Here is a 19,491-nt window from a genome sequence, read left to right on the forward strand (position 1 = left end):
GGTGGAGATTAAAAGTAAATAAATAAGAAAATTTTCTAAATTCATTTATTTCAAAAATTTAATATAATAATAATAAAAAGTTATGTGAGTAACGGTCAAATGACATTCAAAATTTATTATAAATATAATAATATAATAATAATAAAAACTATGTGAGTAACTACCAAAATTTTAAAATATAATAATATAATAATATAATATAGTAATAATAAAAATCGATGTGAGTAACGGTTAGATTCAAATTTATATTTTGTAAAAATAACTTTATTTAAAAATATAATAATAAGAAAAAACTCCACCATTGGTTACTCTCCCAAAATTATAAATGTCATACTTCGATATATTTTGATTTGTCCATCATTTTGATTTTACTGACACATCATCACGTCGGGTATGTTGTCTCGATTGTAATTTCTTCGTTTTAGCTCTGATTTGAGTAATTGAAAAGTCGTTGAAATCGTTATTCCCGACCTTATACTGTGGACAGTTCAAAATAGTGAAAATAGTTAATAATTAAAAGTAGGTTTGTTATCATCAAAACATCAATTAATTGATTGAAATTAATTAAAGTGAGATCAAGGGCCAAAAAGCCAACAGTGAGGTGATGTCAGGAGCCTTTGGGCGTGTGACATGAGTGTCGTTGAACACAAAATGTTGCAATGTTGCCTTCTAACTTGGTTTGGCTTGAGGATGGTTGATGCTGATACGATTATTAAACATGCAAGGTGGGGGTGGTGTCAGTTTCTTTTGGGCGTGCGGCATGAACCTCGTTGAGTGTGGGACGTTGTTGTGGTATACCTCCCTTCCTTGGGCCAACCCTTTGTTTTCAAGGCTGCGTGGTGGCAGAACATGCTCGATGGGGCGGTGTCAAATGCCTTTGGGTGTGCAACATGAGACTCGTTGAGCACGGAATGTTGCCTTCTAACTTGGGTTGGCTTGAGGATTGTTTATGGCTAGTACAACGATGAAACATGTAAGGTAGGGTGGAGCTGGGTGCGTTCGGTCATCCGTTGAACCTCGTTGAGTGTGTGACGTTGTGGTGATGCCTCTGGCCCATCCTTGTCCCAGCCCTATGTTTTGGCAGAACATGCACGGTGGGGCAGTGTCAAGTGCCTTTGGGCGTGCAACATGAGCCTCGTTGAGCACCGAATGTTGCGATGTTGCCTTCTAACTTAGGTTGGCTTGAGGATGGTTGATGATTGGTACGACGATGAAACATGCACGGTGGGGCAGTGTCAAGTGCCTTTGGGCGTGCGACATGAGCCTCGTTAAGCACCGAATGTTGCCTTCTAACTTGGGCTGGCTTGACGATGGTTGATGGCTTGACCGCACACGACCTTTTTGGCTTGGCTTCGCACGATGAATTTGCACCCCCTCTTGCGGCGAGTGTGAATAGTCGATCATCGTCCAAGCTCATTTTAGCGAACGGCGCACGAGTGGTGATTTGGTTGCTTGGGTCTATAGGCTTGATGCTCGGGCATCAAACTGTAGTCTCCATCTCCTCCTCATTGGTGTGTCCCAAAGTATTTTGAGTGACCGTGGTCCATCAATTCTTGCATAGATTACCTCATGCACAGGTAGCATTGAGTCTTGTTAGTCCCTTTCTATCAGCACCCTTTGTTGGGTGCATGATGAATTTAGAAGCTCACTTCGCATATCACTTCAACCTTTGCATGGCTTGTCGCGAAATGCATCTCAGTTGCTTTCACTCTCGGATGCCGTGCATTTGGTGGCATGATGTGCTAGGAAAAGCCCTCAAACATGTTGCCTATGTATTGGTAAATGAAGCATGAAGGAATGACGCTTGCTCCCGCATTGCCCCCATTGTTGCGTCTCTCACACTCTCTTGGGAGGGGGAGATGGTGAAATGTGGTGGCAAGTGGTATGCAAAGTTGTGTCGGAATGCTACCTGGTTGATCCTGCCAGTAGTCATATGCTTGTCTCAAAGATTAAGCCATGCATGTGTAAGTATGAACTAATTCAGACTGTGAAACTGGGAATGGTTCATTAAATTCGTTATAGTTTGTTTGATGGTATTTGCTACTCGGATAACCGTAGTAATTCTAGAGCTAATATGTGTAACAATCCCCAACTTCTGGAAGGGATGCATTATTAGATAAAAGGTCGACGCATGCAATGCCCGTTGCTCTGATGATTCATGATAACTCGACGAATCGCACAACCATCGTGTCGATGACGCATCATTCCAATTTCTGCCCTATCAACTTTCGATGGTAGGATACTAACCTACTATAGTGGTGACAGGTGACGGAGAATTAGGGTTGAATTCTTGAGAGGGAGCTTGAGAAACGGCTACCACATCCAAGGAAGGCTGTAGGCGCGCAAATTACCCAATCCTAATATAGGGAGGTAGTGATAATAAATAACAATACCGGACTGTTCGAGTCTGGTAATTGGAATGAGTACAATCTAAATCCCTTAACGAGGATCAATTGGAGGGGAAGTCTGGTGCCAGCAGCTGCAGTAATTTTAGCTCCAATAGCGTATATTTAAGTTGTTGCAGTTAAAAAGCTCGTAGTTGGACCTTGGGTTGCGTCGATCAGTCCACCTATGGTGAGCACCGATTGGCTCGTCCCTTCTGTCGGCGATGCGCTCCTGGCCTTAACTGGTCGAGTCGTGCCTCTGGCTCTTTTATTTTTGAAGAAATTAGTGTTAGATCAATATGGCAACCCTAGGGAGTGAATAGGGTTTTAATAATAAAATTAAATTATTTAAATGTGATTAATTTTTCAAATTATGACTAAAAACAAAAAAAAAAAAAAAGAGTAGAATATGATAATTAATACAATAAAATAGTTGTAAAAATAACCCTAAACAATTATAAATAAAAACTTAGAAAGATGCCATAAATCTTAATTATAATTTTAAAATTAAATAGGATTTATTAATAATTTTGAAATTAAATAGGAAAGAGTTATCCACAAGCGACTCTTGTGAATTTGAATAAATCTTTCTCGACTATTTATTCAGATTAGAGCCCAACTACTACATCGACTCTTTCTTCATATTAAAGACCAATTTGAATAAACCTTTCTCGCCCAACCACTACACCGACTCTTTCTTCGGATTAGAGCCCAACCACTACACCGACTCTTTCTTCGGATTAGAGTCCAACCACTATACCGGTTTTTTTACGAGTTCAAAAGCAAACTCAATCCTTTCCACGACTCAGGATCAAATCGGTACAAGTGTCTCAATTTTTGTAGGAACACACCACAACTCTCATAGATTTACAATTTGATCACTCACAACTATTTCCACACAATACAATAAACATCTCTCTCAAATAAGATGAAAAAGAAATAAAACTAGTGTCTGAATTTTTGTAGGAACACACCACCACTCTTTAAAAGAATAGATTTACTTTCATCACTCACAAATATTTGTGTACACTACAATAAACTTCTCTCTCAAATAAGATGAAAAAGAAATAAAATTGGAAGCAAATTAGAAAAAGAAATAAAAAATTAGAAGCATCTCTCTCAAGTAAGATGTAAAAGAAATAAAATTGGAAGCAAATTAGAAAAAGAAATGTTGCATTATGATGAAGAGTTTTCTAACAAATAACCCTAATGATGTTAATGACGATGAATGTATGAAACCAATATATGCATGTTACCTAAAGTAATATACGAATGATGTATAGGGTTGTGTCATAATAATGATTTAAGATGAAAACCATAGGGCCCTCATGCATACTGTTTATACATTTACATTGGGTTACCTCCCCATTTATGATTATGAGTACGGACGCATACAATATGATGGTGATCATCATCATCGTCATGTTTTGCATGATATTTGAGGTTTTACTAACCTTCGGCGTCCAGCTACAGACAACTAGCCCGACTATGATGGGCCTAGGGGGTGCGAACTGCCTGGTGGACTCATGCTCACACATGTGGTTGTGTGTAGGGAAGTACTATACAACCAATTTTGTCCGGACTAGAGGCCACCTCTACGATGGTTTTAACTCTTGGTTCTTAATCATGAGTTGCATGTGTTTGCATTCCCTAACCTCAATAATGGGGTCTCTTATTCAGTATTTCTTAAAGTACTCAAGTCATGTGCTACTTCTATTTTTCAGATAAAGGCGAGGCACCCCTATACGATTGACAATGGCATCACAAATAAAGACCGGCACATGCATAGGATAGCTACATTTAAACTCTTAGACCATAGATTAGTATAGGATGTTTTTCGATTTTAATATTTTGTTTTACTTAATAGTTCATTATGTTGCTTTAAAAACTTTTTAAAACATGCAAGTCCATTCCCGTGTTTATGAAGATATTTTTAAACGAGTATTTCTACATAAGAGGTTATGTGATGAAGATGGCATCGACTTTAGATTCGTTAAAATCTAGGGCTGTTACATATTCACCTCCAAAGTTTGATGGAAATCCTTTTCCTCGTCGGAGCTCAACTCAGATAATTTTTATTGGACAGTCGATTCTAGCGCTTTTGAAAGCCCAATTTATTTATAGAATTTCTTCCTTATTCTTCTCCCTAGCTAAAGGAATTGTTTTGGAGGTACGTCTTTAAATGTGTGGCCTTAATTTTAAAAATTGTTCCTTGGACTGCAATTCACCGAAAAACACAGAATTCCACTTTCTTGGGCAACTTGATCTAAGACGTTTTAGCTCTCGATTTCTTCATCAAAGTTACTCATCTTAATCCTCTTAAGTTAAAAGAAGACTAAATTTGAAGAAAAATGGACTTATATGGGAATCGATCATTACCCGCAATTTGTACCCGCAAACAAATTTCTTCAATTGGGCAAGCTCCGGGACTTGTTAGCCTTTATGGTCTTCTATGGAAATGCTCCTTGAAGGTGTAGAAATCGAATGGGATAGGTTTTCCTTGATGAGATGGGATTTTTAAGTTTCCTTTGAGCTCCTTCAATGGCAATCCGTGTTGGAAATTAGTGTTTGGGGATTCAACACTCGATTCCTTCACAAACTTGTGGGTAATCTTATTTAGAAGACGTAGGAACATGTTTGAATGAAAATGGTGGATATGACTCTCGAATTTGGAAGAAACGTGGGAGTAGGAAAACCAAAATTTCAATGGCTATAAATCACGATTGAAAGCTCGACTTCGCTCGATTCTTTTTCCAAATGAAAGCCCATACTTATACTTTATAGAGGGAGCTTAAACTGACTTGAAACCTCTAGAATCATTGGAGTCTGGGTTTTTTTTATATTTTATGTTGAAAATATCCTCTCTAATTAGAAAGCAATCGACCTCCATTTTAAATTCTAGTCCTTGGATGTGATGAGGTGTGCCTCAAAGATTTTCTAAGGACGGCTAAATGGGGCGGATCTGATTGTCTGATCCATGCAATTTTCCTAATTACTTCACAGTTCAAGGATATTTTGATAATTTTTCATTTTTTAAATATTTTATTATTATTTTCTAAAAAATTGGAACTTAAAAAAAAAAAAATTATATTTACTTCTTGTTGACCATTTTGAGTAAGGAATTCAAAATCTCCAAAGTTCCTTCAAAATTGGAAATTGAATTTTTTTCTTTATGCTTACTTTTTCATGTGACTTTGACTCCCTAAAATTACTTGTTAGGGTATTGAAATGACTTTCTTAAAAGCTTATACGGGTTTGAATGTCTTAATTCTTTTCCTTACCTCTTTTGGATTTTAGATGAGCAACTTAAACTTTTTTGAGTTTCTTTTGCCCTTACTTCGGCGTGTTACACACAATGTCTATTATCTTCTCTAGATTTCTTGTTAGCTTTTTAATTATTGAGGATCACTGAACAAGTTTAAACGCGATGAATATCAATATTTTTCAATCATTTTTTTTCTATATTATGTCAAAAAATCAAACCATTCCTTTACCATTTAAAAAGAGAGAAGCTACAAGAATAATGAAGTGTTATAGTTCATACACAAGTTATCTCAAAGTTATGCCTCAAAAGTTGATTGATTAAATAGCTACAAGGGTTTGAACATTGATGGGAAAAGTGTACGTTGGTGGGCCATTGAATATTAAATCAGAAAAAAAGCGATGAGCTTGTTGTGTTGGATGGTATCTATCCCAAAACAAATGCTCGTCTCTATTGTTACAATAAGATACCTTTGGAATGCAAGCCAGTTCAGCGTTCAGTCTACCAGACCCACAACACGCTGCTTTAACTTCACTAAATCCTGCAACCCAAAAATGAAGTCAAAGAAGATAACTTTTTTTAAGCCTCCAAGAATTAAAAGGAAGAAGGAGATAGAGAATATGGCATACCAAAAGAAGAGGGTTTGTGAATGGAGGTAAGCATGATCGAGAAGCCATCGAAGTATGCAAAATGAAACCCTAATAACTCATCCTTGAGTCTCTTAAGCAGTGATATGAGATGTTGATTGTACACAAATGCCATCCAATTCATTTCGGAATTACATGCTCCTGTGATGCTTTTGTATCTCATTGCTGGAGTGCATCCAATTACCCCCACACCAATTACCACCAATTTACGCCCTCCCTTTTCATACAATCGCTACGTGAAAAATCTTAGATTATTAGTGTAATTTTGAGTATGCTGTGCAAATATAAATATAAATAGTTTATAATGTTAGGATGGATACCAGTTGTTAGCTCTGATACCAATTGTTAGAATCGCTCAACAACGCACACACTCGATCAAGATGAATACAAAGAATAGGAGAGAGAAAATATAATGAAGAATATTGGCTAAAGGTTTTATATGGATGACTTCAAGTATACAACAAAGATAGAATATAGAGAATGAAGATAAGTAAGTTTTGAGAGCATTGGTATATATATATGGTTTCAATTTAGTGTTTAAACTACGAGATATAATCATATCTCTATCAAATCTTTACCAAATATCTATCATATATATCTCTATCAATCTTTACGAAATATTTTTCAAATATATCTCTACCAGATTTAGGCATCACACTCCTTATCCCAACATATAATATATGGATACATTTTGTTGTTAATGATTGTTTAATTTTTAGAAAAAGTTCTTACCTAAGAAGACCCTTGGATTGAACCAAAGACACGTCTCCTCCTTAAAATAATTAAAGAGTATCGTGAAATTTCTCTCTTTCAATATCTCTAGTGGTTTTTTCTTTCCAGATGTTCCCACCACTCATGGTTTTGTATTCTATTCATAGCCGGAAATATATTGTGGTAGAGATTTTGTTTGGTTGGATTTGAAGAACAAGAAGATTAAAGACCCACAAAATTATACTTAAAAGGTAAGTTTGTTTTACATTTAAATTTTGTTTAATTATATATAAATCAAAGTTCGAAAGAAATTTTATATCATATTCAATAAGTTTTGAATATAAAGCTCGAAACTTGAGGAATCTAATTAAGTTAGACTAATGGTAAGTTGTTCATCTCGACTTGAAACAAAAAGGATGTTTGTCTACTCTACGAAGAAAGCAGAAGAAGTAAATTCACTCCAACAAAGCTATTCAAGAGAACTCGAGTTCTCATTTTCAAACCCTAAAGTTTGCTAAGAGTTTCCTCCCTTTTTTATTTAAGCTTTGCAAATCATGTCATCATGTTTTACAGATACATTACGTGCAAATCAAGTGTGTGTTCTCTTTGCTCAATTGTGCATCAATAAGGTATAATAATGATTGCTTTCTTATAAAATAAATTAGGCATAGAGTACCTTTAATTGCTTCTCGAAATGGCAACACATTAGGTCCACATATTGGGGAGGAGTGTAGGTTTTGCGAAGGTTGGATGATCCAAAGTACTCAAATATGTCATTGCTTCCAATTTCTATCAAATATAGAGATTTGGATGCATGTTCCTTTGCATTATTCACTCCCAAATCTTTCACTAATGCTTCGTAAACTGAGCCGTAGAACGCCACTTGTTTAGTCAGTGATATTGATGTAACCTACAATAATTAGTGATAGCGTTAGAATGAAGACCTAAAGGATGCAAGGAAGCACAAAGCTTCCCTCTCAAATTAGTTTAAATGACTTTTATAATCGTATTATTTATATTTTCTATATTTTTCTTGAATTGTAATTTAAGTTTAAAAGATTTTATTTGTTACTTACAAATATGTGATTTGATTGAGGAATGATTGTGGCTCCTCCAGAGGCAAAGTTGACGCCGATGTTGAATTTGTATGTACGGTTTTTATTCTTAATAATCGAAAGATACGACGGCGCACTGGTTAACCCCACCTTTTCAGCTACTCCATGTAAAAAACAATCTATCAATTAATTAATATATGAAAAATCACAAGAGTTCATTAAAAAAAAAAACATTTAACTTTGATAATACTTTAAAAATATTTTTGATAGTTCAAGTATATTTTTAAACAAAATATTAATAATTTACATTAATATAAAAATATTATTGAGAGTTTTAAAAATCTAGCAAAATTTAAAAATATTTTTATTATTTTAGTCGATCTTTAAACAACTAAAAAATTTATGAGCTACGCCAACACCCAACGTACGATAAGTTGGTTGAAGGCTCCCTTGCCGCATTAAATGTCTCATCAATTTTGTTTGGTTTTCTTGTAAGAAGGTTGGTGAATGAAACAAAGACTCATATTTAATTACGAGCCATATAGGCGAAGCTCCATTTATTTTCCATATCTAACATATTTACTGAGACAACGTACGGTTGTTCAAATATGTAACGATTCAAATTCACTGCTAGTAGATATTGTCTTTTTTTTGTTTTCTTTTTGAGTTTCCTTTCAAAAATTTTCTCTTCCCCAACTAACGTGAGATCTCACAATCCACCCTCTTCATAACTCAGCTTCCTCACGGGTAATCGTTCCTTTCTCCAATCGATATTGGACCCTCACCAAATCCACTCCCATCTCACAATCCATCTCCTTTCAGGGCCCAACGTCCTCACTGATAATCGTTCCTTTCTTCAATCAATGTGGGACCCCACCAAATCCACCCCCTTCGAAGCTCAGCGTTGTTACTGGCACATTGCCTCGTGTCTACCCTCGACGCTAACACTCGTTCCTTTCTCCAATCAATGTGGGACCCCCCACCAAATCCACCCTACTTCGGGGCTCAGCATCCTTATTGGCACTCCGCCTCGTGTCTACCCCCTTCGAAGAACAACCTCCTCGCTGACTTATAGTCCAGTGTTTGGCTCTGATACCATTTGTAACGATCCAAGCCCCACTACTAGGGACTTTCCCTTTGGAGATCCCCTCAAAGTTTTTAAACTTATTATTTTTCCATTTCCCAAAATAAATATCCCATTTTAGTTAAAGATTAATACCAAAATAAAAAAAAAGAAAAAAAGAAAAAAAAAGCATGGTAGCAATTACAGAACAACAAAAATAAAACATACCGAGAAAATCTGAAGGATTCTTGCCGTTACAGAATCTTCCGGTGGGGTTCCGGGTGGGAAAGTCGATGCCATTAGGATAAAAGTTGGCTTTGGGAGCAGAAAAATTAAGATAATTATTGTTGCCAACGTCCAGTAAAGAGTCTCCGAACACATACATGGCTGGAACCAAAGCGGCCTCCAAAAATGTCAAATAGTTACTCAACAAAGTCAAGAAGAAGGAGAAGTTTGAAGCCATTGCTAGAAACACTTCAATATTCTCTCTATATTTTTCAGTTTTATATATATAAATACACCACACTTACAAAGCCCACTTGGGAAATGGGATTTATTTTTTTCACCAATAATCTTTATTACCTGTGTTTCCTGTTTCCCTGTCAATTAACTACCCTAAATTTTCCAATTACTTTAATGAACTATTATTATTATAAATTCATAAACAAATATAAAGAAGGAAAGAAAGATGTTATTGAATTAAATGCTCAATACTAACCTCTAATTTATTAAATATAAATACGATTCAATTTATACTGACCTATACTTTATTAAATATAAATGCAACCCAACCTATATTTTATTAAATATAATACAACTTAACATATACCAATCTATACTATTATCAAATGCAAATATAACTCACTCTATACTAACCTATACTATTAAATTTAAAATGCGAACTTATCCTATGTGTGTGTCACGGACTTGGAGTTGTAATAACTCTCTAAAAGTAGAGTCATATCAAGTGTTTTTGTAGTTAATATTGCACTCTTATTCACCATTTTCTCATTTATTACCCCATTTATTCTACTTAGTGAGCATGAAATCGTTTATTGCCGTTCAACATGAAAAAAAATATGATTTGGCATAAATCGATCTTAGTTGTACATTTAATTGAGTTATGTGCTAAAATTTCAGACATTTATACTAAAACACGAGGGAGTAGCAAATTTGGAAACAAATGGGGGATGACATGGAAATTTTAAATCGCAGTCCAAGTGAGTCATCGACTACCCAATGAGGAACATCATATGTGGATTACTTATTCCTTTTCGACCCTAAAAGGAACCCATGCTCAATATAAAAGGAAAAAAGAAGACCAAGAGGAGGGAGCCACACTTGGGGAGAAAAATCGAATTACACAGTAGCAGCCTCTAATGCAGTGAACTGCTGTGAAACCAGAGAAGAAAAAGAAAACCCTAATCCAGCTGCGGTTGACAGCAGAAGGAAAATGATACCAACAAGATTGATTAGGGCAAAGAGGTGGGCGTGAGAGGTCAAGAGAAGGGAACTTCCATTGACGAACGACAACAAACCGAGATAACTCTCCATTTCCTTATTCTCTTTTCTTATTCCATCAATTTTACATGATTGAGATGCGGATTCCTCTGTTTAATTCAGTTTGTATGGAGAGCTAAACTTTATAGGGGAGACGAGAGAGTTTTATATAGTTTAAGTATGTTGACGGTATGATTTTAGTTTATTAAAGAGTTATTGTTAATGATTTACATGTGTGTTTAATTAGTTACTTTTACACACATAGTTGTTCTCTTATCCGGGAGAAGAGAGGGAGCAATGAAATCCTCTTTAATATTCTAGTTCCATAGCAAGGAGACTTGTTGAAGGGTAATAGAAGGGTTAGGAATAATTCTCTCGTAGAGCCTTGTTAATAGAAATTACAACGATTATGGAAATAATTACCATTCATGACCCTCGAGAGTGGGCTTGTGAATCTATTAAAAGGAACTAAAATCTACCGCTTGGTAATCTATTAGAAGGAACTAAAATCTACCACAAAACTCAACAACTTATCTATTTAATCTCTCTTAGCCGAACCTTCCTCATTATAGTTGATTTTCTCATCATTTTCTGTTTTTAGACGGTAGTGACACTCTGTTTTAGTTTTGTTTAAGTAGTTAAAATCATCAACGCCCACTTGAATGTTACAAAAAAAAACTCACCTAATTTCCAGTGATTAAATTAACCAAAAAGATAGGTTGCCTATGGTATCGATAATTTACTTATTAAGTTGTGATAGTGTCTATTGTTGGCTTTTTGGCCCTTAATCTCAAATTAATTAATTAATTTTTTTTGGCCCTTAATCTCAAATTAATTCATTAATTGATGTTTTGATGATAACAAACCTACCTTCAATTATTAACAATTCTCAGTATTTTGTCCACAGTGTAAGGTTGGGAATAACGATTTCAACGTCTTTTTTGGTTCACTCAAATTAGAGATAAAACGAAGAAGTTTCAGTCAAAACAAGATACCCGACGTGATGATGTGGCGGCAAAATTGACATCATGGACCAATCAAATTCAAAACAAGATACCTGACATGATGATGTGGTGATAAAATTGACATCATAGACTAGCGGTAAAATTGACATCATAGACCAATTGAAGTATGACATTTATAACTTTAGTAGAGTAACAAATGGTGGAATTTTCAATTACATTTATAAAAGTTTCTTTTACTTTTAAATTAAAAGAGAAGTATTTGAATTATAAATTCATTTCGATTACATTTATAAAAATGAAAGAAATTATACATTTATCTATCTGAAAAATGTTTTAAGAAAGAAAATTATTTGAATTATAAAATTATTTCAAATACTATAACGATTTGAATTAGATTTATAAAACTTTTAATTCACTTTTAAATTGAGTATTTATAATGATTTCAATTATATTTATAAAACTTTTTTAGTAACAATGGTTTTCATTAACATTTTTTATTATATTATTACATTTAAATATGTTTATATATATATAATAAAAATGAATTTAAAATGTTTTTAATATTTATTTAAAATAATATATATAATAAAAATGAATTTAAAATGTTTTTAATATTTATTTAAAATAATATATATATAATATATATATATATATTTAAATGAAAAAATGTATTCTATAATTTTTTATGATAAATTTAAAAATAAATAAATATTATTTTTCGTAGTCTACGTTTCAGTTCACGTTTTAGTGGTCCGTATAAATTCCTATTTTTACAACTTGATCACTATTTAAACCCACCTCTTCATATTTTTCAGAACACAACACAGAATATTTCACCATACACAAGCTCCATAGTTTCTTCGATCTAAACTTTTTTTTAAAAAAAGCCTCCATTGTTGCTCTCTACAAGTTTCCAATTTTATTTCTTGTTTATCTTATTCTGAGGAACATGTCTATTGTTGTGTGAGAAAATTGTAAATCTACTACTTCAGAGAGTTGTGGTGTGGTGTGTTTTTATAAAATTTCAGACAGTTGTACCGGTTTGATCCTAAGCCGTGGAAAGGATTGAGTTTGCTCTTGAACTCGTAAAAAGAGCGGTGTACCAGTTTGATCCTGAGCCGTGGAAAGGATTGAGTTTGCTCTTGCACTTGTAAAAAGAGCAGTGTAGCGGTTGGCTCTGATCCGAGGAAAAAGTCAGAAAGTTTTATTCAAATTTCCAAGAGGCGCTTGGGAAGTGGAGTAGGTCGAGTTTGACCGAACCCACTATAATACTAACGTGTTATATTTTCTAACTATTTTCCTATTTAAATTCTAAATTATTGTTATGTTTTATTGCATGGTATAAGTTTTATTGTTATTAAAAAAAAAAGAAAGTAATAATTACATGATTTAAACCCTATTCACCTCCTCTAGGGTTGTCATATCGATCCAACATATACTTGCACTTATTCTTGTGAATTTTACATCATTTTATTATATACATCCACAAGCGATCAGGTTGCGTGTCTCTGTCAGGTTGCGTGTCTCTGTCAGCCTTACAGGGGTGTCTTGCCTTATCTTAAAAATGTAGTAGCATGAGGCTTGAGTTGGACTCCTGACGCAAAATTAAATTACAAAGAGCAATATTAAAAGGGAGGTCACTTGTATGGTTCAAAGCTGGTTGGAGAATACACTTTCTGACGACTCAAGACTAGCATTTGGCTGATCCAATTTGGTCCTGATACACTCAAGACTAGCATTTGGCTGATCTGGTTAGTATGGCAACCTTTTAGCTAGTTTAAATTTTTGAAGTCAAATTTAAAGTATTTATGCATAATTAGCCTAACTAGTTTAAATTATTAGGCGTAAGTTTAAATTATTTTATGCAAAACTAACCAATTTCCAGAGTAGAATTCTATGGTATGATGTAACGACCCAATAATAATAATAATAATAATAATAAGTAAATAATTAAATAATTAAAATAATAATTTTCCCTCAACTACTTTCCACTCACCCCTCCTCCCCTCCCAAACTATCTCTCCTCAACCACCTCACCAGTCAAAATCTTAATCCAGAATACATGATGCATAGACTATCTCTCCTCAACCAACTCACAAATCCAGAATACAGGATGCATTCGGTGGTTCCTACAAAAAAAAAAATGAAAGAAAAAAATACCAACAACCAGATTTACAAGGATAGCTGTAGATTTAATTGTTGGAGAGAGATCTTGCTTTGTTATTACTGTAAGTCATATTTCATATCTCATTTTCATTTATCTTCTTTCCCTTTGTCTAATTATTCAAAATTAGATCTCTTGTTCGCTTGCACGTTATTTAGATTTTTGGTTATGATGTTAGGTTATAGAAAATAACCTGTTCGCTTGCACATTATTTAGATTTTTGGTTATGATGTTAGGTTATAGAAAATAACCTGAATAAATGAGGCAAATATTTGTGAACAGAATAAAAAAATACAAAACAGATATAAAAAACAAAGAAGATAGGAAGTAAACACAGAACAAAGAGGAAAAGAGAAGAATAGGTGAAAAAAAATTAATAGGTAAATAAGAAAGGAAAGATGGAAAGAAGAAATGAAAGATTCGTAAATAAAATTTATCTGTAAAAAATTAACGGTAAATAAGAAAGGAAAGATTCGTAAAGAAAATTTATGTGTGATATTTGTGAATTTTAAAGGTTAACAAATTAAAGGAAGAAAAAAAGAAGAAGATACAGATAAGATAAAGAAAGATGGGGAAAGAAAAATTAATTAGAATACCAAATAAAAATAAAAAGAGAAGACCCGAGAAGCCAGAATACTATTAACAAACTTAAAAGAAAAATAAAGAAGAAAGAAAAGAGGAAATACATAAAAAAAGAAAAAAATAAATAAAGAGAGAAGGAAAGAAAGAGGAGAGGAAATACATAGAGAAGGAAGAGAAAAATAAAATGGAAGAGAAAATACATAGAGAAGGAAGAGAAAAATAAAAGGGAAGTAAAAATTGGTCAAGAATATGTCTTGAACAAAAATTGAGAGAAAAAGCGGAGTACAGGAATATCAGAACAAAAATTGAGAGAAAAAGCGGAGTACAGGAAGAAAAAGCGGAGTACAGGATCATCAGAACAAAAATTGAGAGAAAAAGCGGAGTACAAGAGCGGAGTACAGGAAGAAAAAGCGGAGTACAGGAATATCAGAAGACAAGAAAGTAGTCACTCGAAATAAAAAATAGAAAATGAAATATTAATATAAATAGAATATATATAGAATATGTATATATATTTCTATAGAATATGTATATATTTAGATGTATATTATAACGTTCCAAGACTTTATCCATCCAAAGTCTTTAATGCTCGCATGAAATTTAGCACATGAACCATTGTAAGAGTTAGAGAATTAAACATGAAATTGATGTCATGGATTCTTATAGATTGACTTGGATACAAAGGGAAAAATCGAACTTTCATTAAGGATAAATTGGTGACACCCGTATTAGCTAATCAAGTAAGTGGTCTTACTATAGGATAGGCTAAAAATTGTATGAGTTACGATGATGTATGAACTTTGTTGTACAATTCGGTATATGAGTTATGATGATGTGTGAGTTACGATACTTGATAATGTGTTCAGTATATATATATTTTGATGAATGTCGTACTTGATATGTTTGATGCACTTTGTGGCAATATGATGAGTATGATGATTGCGTGACGTTTACCTTAATATGATGATGTTTTCCATATTGAGTATGCTATATGATGATGAGTGCCATATTGCATCATGTCGTTAGATCGACATAGGACACAACCCTAAGAGCGTGAAAATGATATTAATATAAATATCCACGAGTATGTGTTACCTAGAGTAACAAAGAGATAAGACTAGAGGGTTATGTCAGAAGAGACATTATGATGGATTTAGAGGGACCTCATGCATATTGTATGTTCATAAGCATAGGGCTACTTCCCCTAGAGATGATGAGTGTGGACGCGCACCGTATGATGAGCGCGAATGCGCACAGGTGCGAACGCACACAGATGAGGGTGTTCATGAGGCGCATGACACTATGGGGTTCCGCTGACCTCCGGACGTCGCTACAGATTAGCTTGACCAGAGGGTCCAGGGGTGTGCGAGCGCCCTAGGGATTCACACTCGCACGTGTGAGTCGTGTGTAGGGAAGTACTACACATCCAATTTGTCCGAGATTGGAGGCCACCCCTAAGATGATTAGAGATAGGTCCTAAATCATGATTGCATGTGTTTGCATTTGCATGGCCCCTATATGGGGCCACTTACTGAGTATTATTTGAAATACTTAGACCGTGTGCCACATCATTTTTCAGATAAAGGCAAGGCGCACTTGTACGGAGGACGGCGGCATCGCGAGCAGAGACTGTGTCACGTGCATAGGGTAGATTCATATTTAAATTTCTAGTCTTAAGTTAGAATAAGTTGTTTTGCATTTCATTTTTTAAATTATTTTGTATTTGTTTTCGTTTTCTCTAAATTTTAGTATTTCATATTTAAACACGTAAGACCATGGCTGTGTTTTCCAGAGAAGAAGTTGTTTTAAATGTTTTTTTTTTAAAGTTTACGTTATCAATTATGTTCATGTAAGAGTTATATTTCCTGTTGGACTCCTCACCCAAAATTAAATTTCAGAGAACAGCATGAACCTAGTATCAAAGGGTCGTTGTAGCTTTGGTCTAGGCCAAGCAAGTAAGTGACTTTAGTATTAGATTGATTAAAATTGTATGTTGTATGATGACACTTGCCCGTGGCTTGACACATGTCATGTACTCAGATATGTGAATGATTATGAAACAATATGTGTATGATCTGATATGTGAATGTTATGCTATATATGGTGAAATGATATGTTTACGATATAATATGTTAAGATATGATATGCTTGATGACATGCTCGCGATATGATATGTGAATATTATGATATCTATTATAATATATATAATGGATGATACGACGTATATTTTAATACAATGAATGATACGATATGTGCATGGAATGATATGATACATTAGAAGACACGACATGTTTATGATATGGCATATGCTCAACATGAATGATATATGATATGAATGGGATGCAATATAATGAATTGGTATGACACACAACCTCGATATACACATGAAAAATTATGATAAAATGATATGATATAAAGGAAAATTCTAGAGGGGTTGTTATACATGATAATGAAAGGAAAAATATTGAAACCTCATGCATCATTGTTTGTTCATGCATCGGGGGACCATGTGTAGAAAATTAAATATACATCCAATTAACCGGCTTAGTATAGTCGCCTAAGAAATATAGATTGATATGATACGTCTATCAATGTGTTTCCATTGTAAGGCCGACAACGACATCACAATTTGATACCATGACACATGTATATGGTAGTTGTATTTATTTTGTTAGACTTAGATTAGACTAGGGTGTTTTTTTTTTCAATTTTAATATTTTTTTTATTTCATCATAACAATGTTTTAAGATGAAGTTTATGACCTTTATAAAGAATGTAACGACCCTAAATTTCCACATACTCAGAGTCGCTACTAACGACTTATGCTCATCTGCAATGCGGAAATATAACTCTTACATGAACATAATTGATAACATAAACTTCAAAAAACGTTTAAAACAACTTCTTCTCGGGAAAACACAGCCATAGTCTTAGTGTTTAAATATGAAATACTGAAATTTAGAGAAAACAAAAACAAATACAAAATAATTTAAAACAATGAAATGCAAAACAACCTATTCTAACTTACTAGAAATTTAAATGAGTCTACCCTATGCACGTGCCATAGTCTCTGCTTACAATGTCGCCGTCCTCCGTACAATTGCGCCCTGCCTTTACCTGAAAAATGATGTGGCACACGGCCGGAGTATTTTAAAGAATACTCAGTAAGTGGCCCCACTATAGGGGGCCATGCAAATGCAAACACATGCAATCATGATTTAGGGACTTATCTCTAATCATCTTAGGGGTGGCCTCCTGTCTCAGACAAATTGGATGTGTAGTACTTCCCTACACACGACTCACACGTGCGAGTGTGAATCCCCAGGGTGCTCGCACACCCCCTGGACCCTTTGGTCAAAAGCTAATCTGTAGCGACGTCCGGAGGTCAGCGGAACCCCATAGTGTCATGCACCTCATGAACACCCTCATCTGTGTGCTTTCGCACCTGTGCGCATATGCGCTCATCATACGGTGCGCGTCCGCACTCATCATCTCTAGGGGAGTAGCCCTATGCTTATAAACATACAATATGCATGAGGTCCCTCTAAATCCATCATAATGTCTCTTCTAACACAACCCTCTAGTCTCATCTCTTTGTTACTCTAGGTAACACATACTCGTGGATATTTATATTAATATCATTTTCACGCTCTTAGGGTTGTGTCCTATGTCGATCTAACGACATGATGCAATATGGCACTCATCATCATATAACATGCTCAATAGGGAAAACATCATCATATCAAGGCAAACGTCACGCAATCATCATACTCATCATATTGCCACAAAGTGCATCAAACATATCAAGTACGACATTCATCAAAATATATATATATACTGAGCACATCATCAGGTTTCATAACCCACACATCATCATAAGTCATACATCATCATAACTCATATCGCATCGTACGACATAGTTCATACAACATCGTAACTCATACAATTTTTAGCCTATCCTATAGTAAGGCCACTTACCTGATTAGCTTCTACGGTTGTCACCAATTTATCTTTAATGAAAGTTCGATTTTTCCCTTTGTATCCAAGCCAACCTATAAGAATCCATGACATCAATTTCATGTTAAATTCTCTAACTCTTAAAATGGTTCATGTGCTAAACTTCATGCGAGCATTAAAGACTTTGCATAGATAAAGTCTTGAAACGTTATAATATACCTCTAAATAGATATACACATATTATATATATATTCTATTTATATTAAGATTTCATTTTCTATTTTTTATTTCGATGGACTTCTCTCTTGTCTTTTGATATTCTTGCTTTTTCTCTCCATTTTTGTTCAAGACATATTCTTGACCAATTTTTAATCCATTCTTACTTAATCATATTGTTGGTCAATTCGGATCCATTCTTACTCTCAACTCTCCCCTTTTATTTTTCTCTTCCTCTGTATTTTTTTCTTTTGATTTTCTATTCTGGCCTTCTCTGTATTTTCTCTTTTAGTTCTTCCCTGCCTTTTCTATTTTTTTTTTCCTCCGTATGCCTTCTCTGTATTTTTTCTTTTACTTCTCTCTATTTTTTTTTCTCTGTATGCTTCTCTGTATTTTCTCTTTTACTTCTTTCCTGCTCTCTGTATTTTTCTTTTACTTCTTTCATGCTCTCTGTATTTTCTCTTTACTTCCTGCTCTTTATTTTTTTTTTTCTTTTCTCTGCATTTTTCTCTTCCTCTGTATTTTTTTCTTTTGATTTTCTATTCTGGCCTTCTCTGTATTTTCTCTTTTAGTTCTTCCCTGCCTTTTCTTTTTTTTTTTTCCTCCGTATGCCTTCTCTGTATTTTTTCTTTTACTTCTCTCTATTTTTTTTTTCTCTGTATGCTTCTCTGTATTTTCTCTTTTACTTCTTTCCTGCTCTCTGTATTTTTCTTTTACTTCTTTCATGCTCTCTGTATTTTCTCTTTACTTCCTGCTCTTTATTTTTTTTTTTCTTTTCTCTGCATTTCTACTTTTCTCTCTTTCCTTTTGATTTTGTTTAGGCCTCCTATCTATCTATATATATTTTTTTGTCTTTTCTTTTGATTTTGTTAAAAGTATTTTGGCCTTTCTAGCCTCATCTCATGTTTTTTTTGTATTCTAATTAATTCTTCTTTCCAAATCTTTCCTTTATCTTATATGTTTTTTTTTCTTCATTTAATTTTGT

At 34.2% G+C, this 19,491-nt stretch overlaps 1 protein-coding gene and 1 pseudogene across 2 annotated transcripts; one reads left to right on the top strand and one right to left on the bottom strand.

Moving 5' to 3' along the window:
* Positions 1 to 1,906: 1,906 nt before the first annotated feature.
* On the top strand, positions 1,907 to 2,806 carry LOC147789527 (18S ribosomal RNA; annotated as a pseudogene; the record flags this gene model as incomplete).
* Positions 2,807 to 5,882: 3,076 nt separating this feature from the next.
* LOC111810499 (GDSL esterase/lipase At5g55050) lies at positions 5,883 to 9,648 on the bottom strand. Of its 2 annotated transcripts, none has more exons than XM_087117349.1 (5): positions 9,351 to 9,648; positions 8,081 to 8,238; positions 7,681 to 7,914; positions 6,276 to 6,525; positions 5,883 to 6,187 (listed from the first exon to the last, which is right to left on the bottom strand). In XM_087117349.1, the coding sequence occupies exons 1-5, from the start codon at positions 9,583 to 9,585 to the stop codon at positions 5,967 to 5,969; spliced, it is 1,098 nt and encodes a 365-aa protein (XP_086973475.1). In that variant the 5' UTR covers positions 9,586 to 9,648; the 3' UTR covers positions 5,883 to 5,966. The 2 variants fall into 2 exon arrangements, with proteins under 2 accessions (XP_086973475.1, XP_023552975.2); XM_023697207.2 differs by having other exon boundaries at positions 5,889 to 6,187; positions 8,081 to 8,217; positions 9,351 to 9,645.
* Positions 9,649 to 19,491: the final 9,843 nt, after the last annotated feature.

Source organism: Cucurbita pepo, chromosome 14 (genome assembly GCF_057944985.1).
Source record: "Cucurbita pepo subsp. pepo isolate OVF chromosome 14, ASM5794498v1, whole genome shotgun sequence".
Classification (NCBI taxonomy): Eukaryota; Viridiplantae; Streptophyta; class Magnoliopsida; order Cucurbitales; family Cucurbitaceae; genus Cucurbita; species Cucurbita pepo.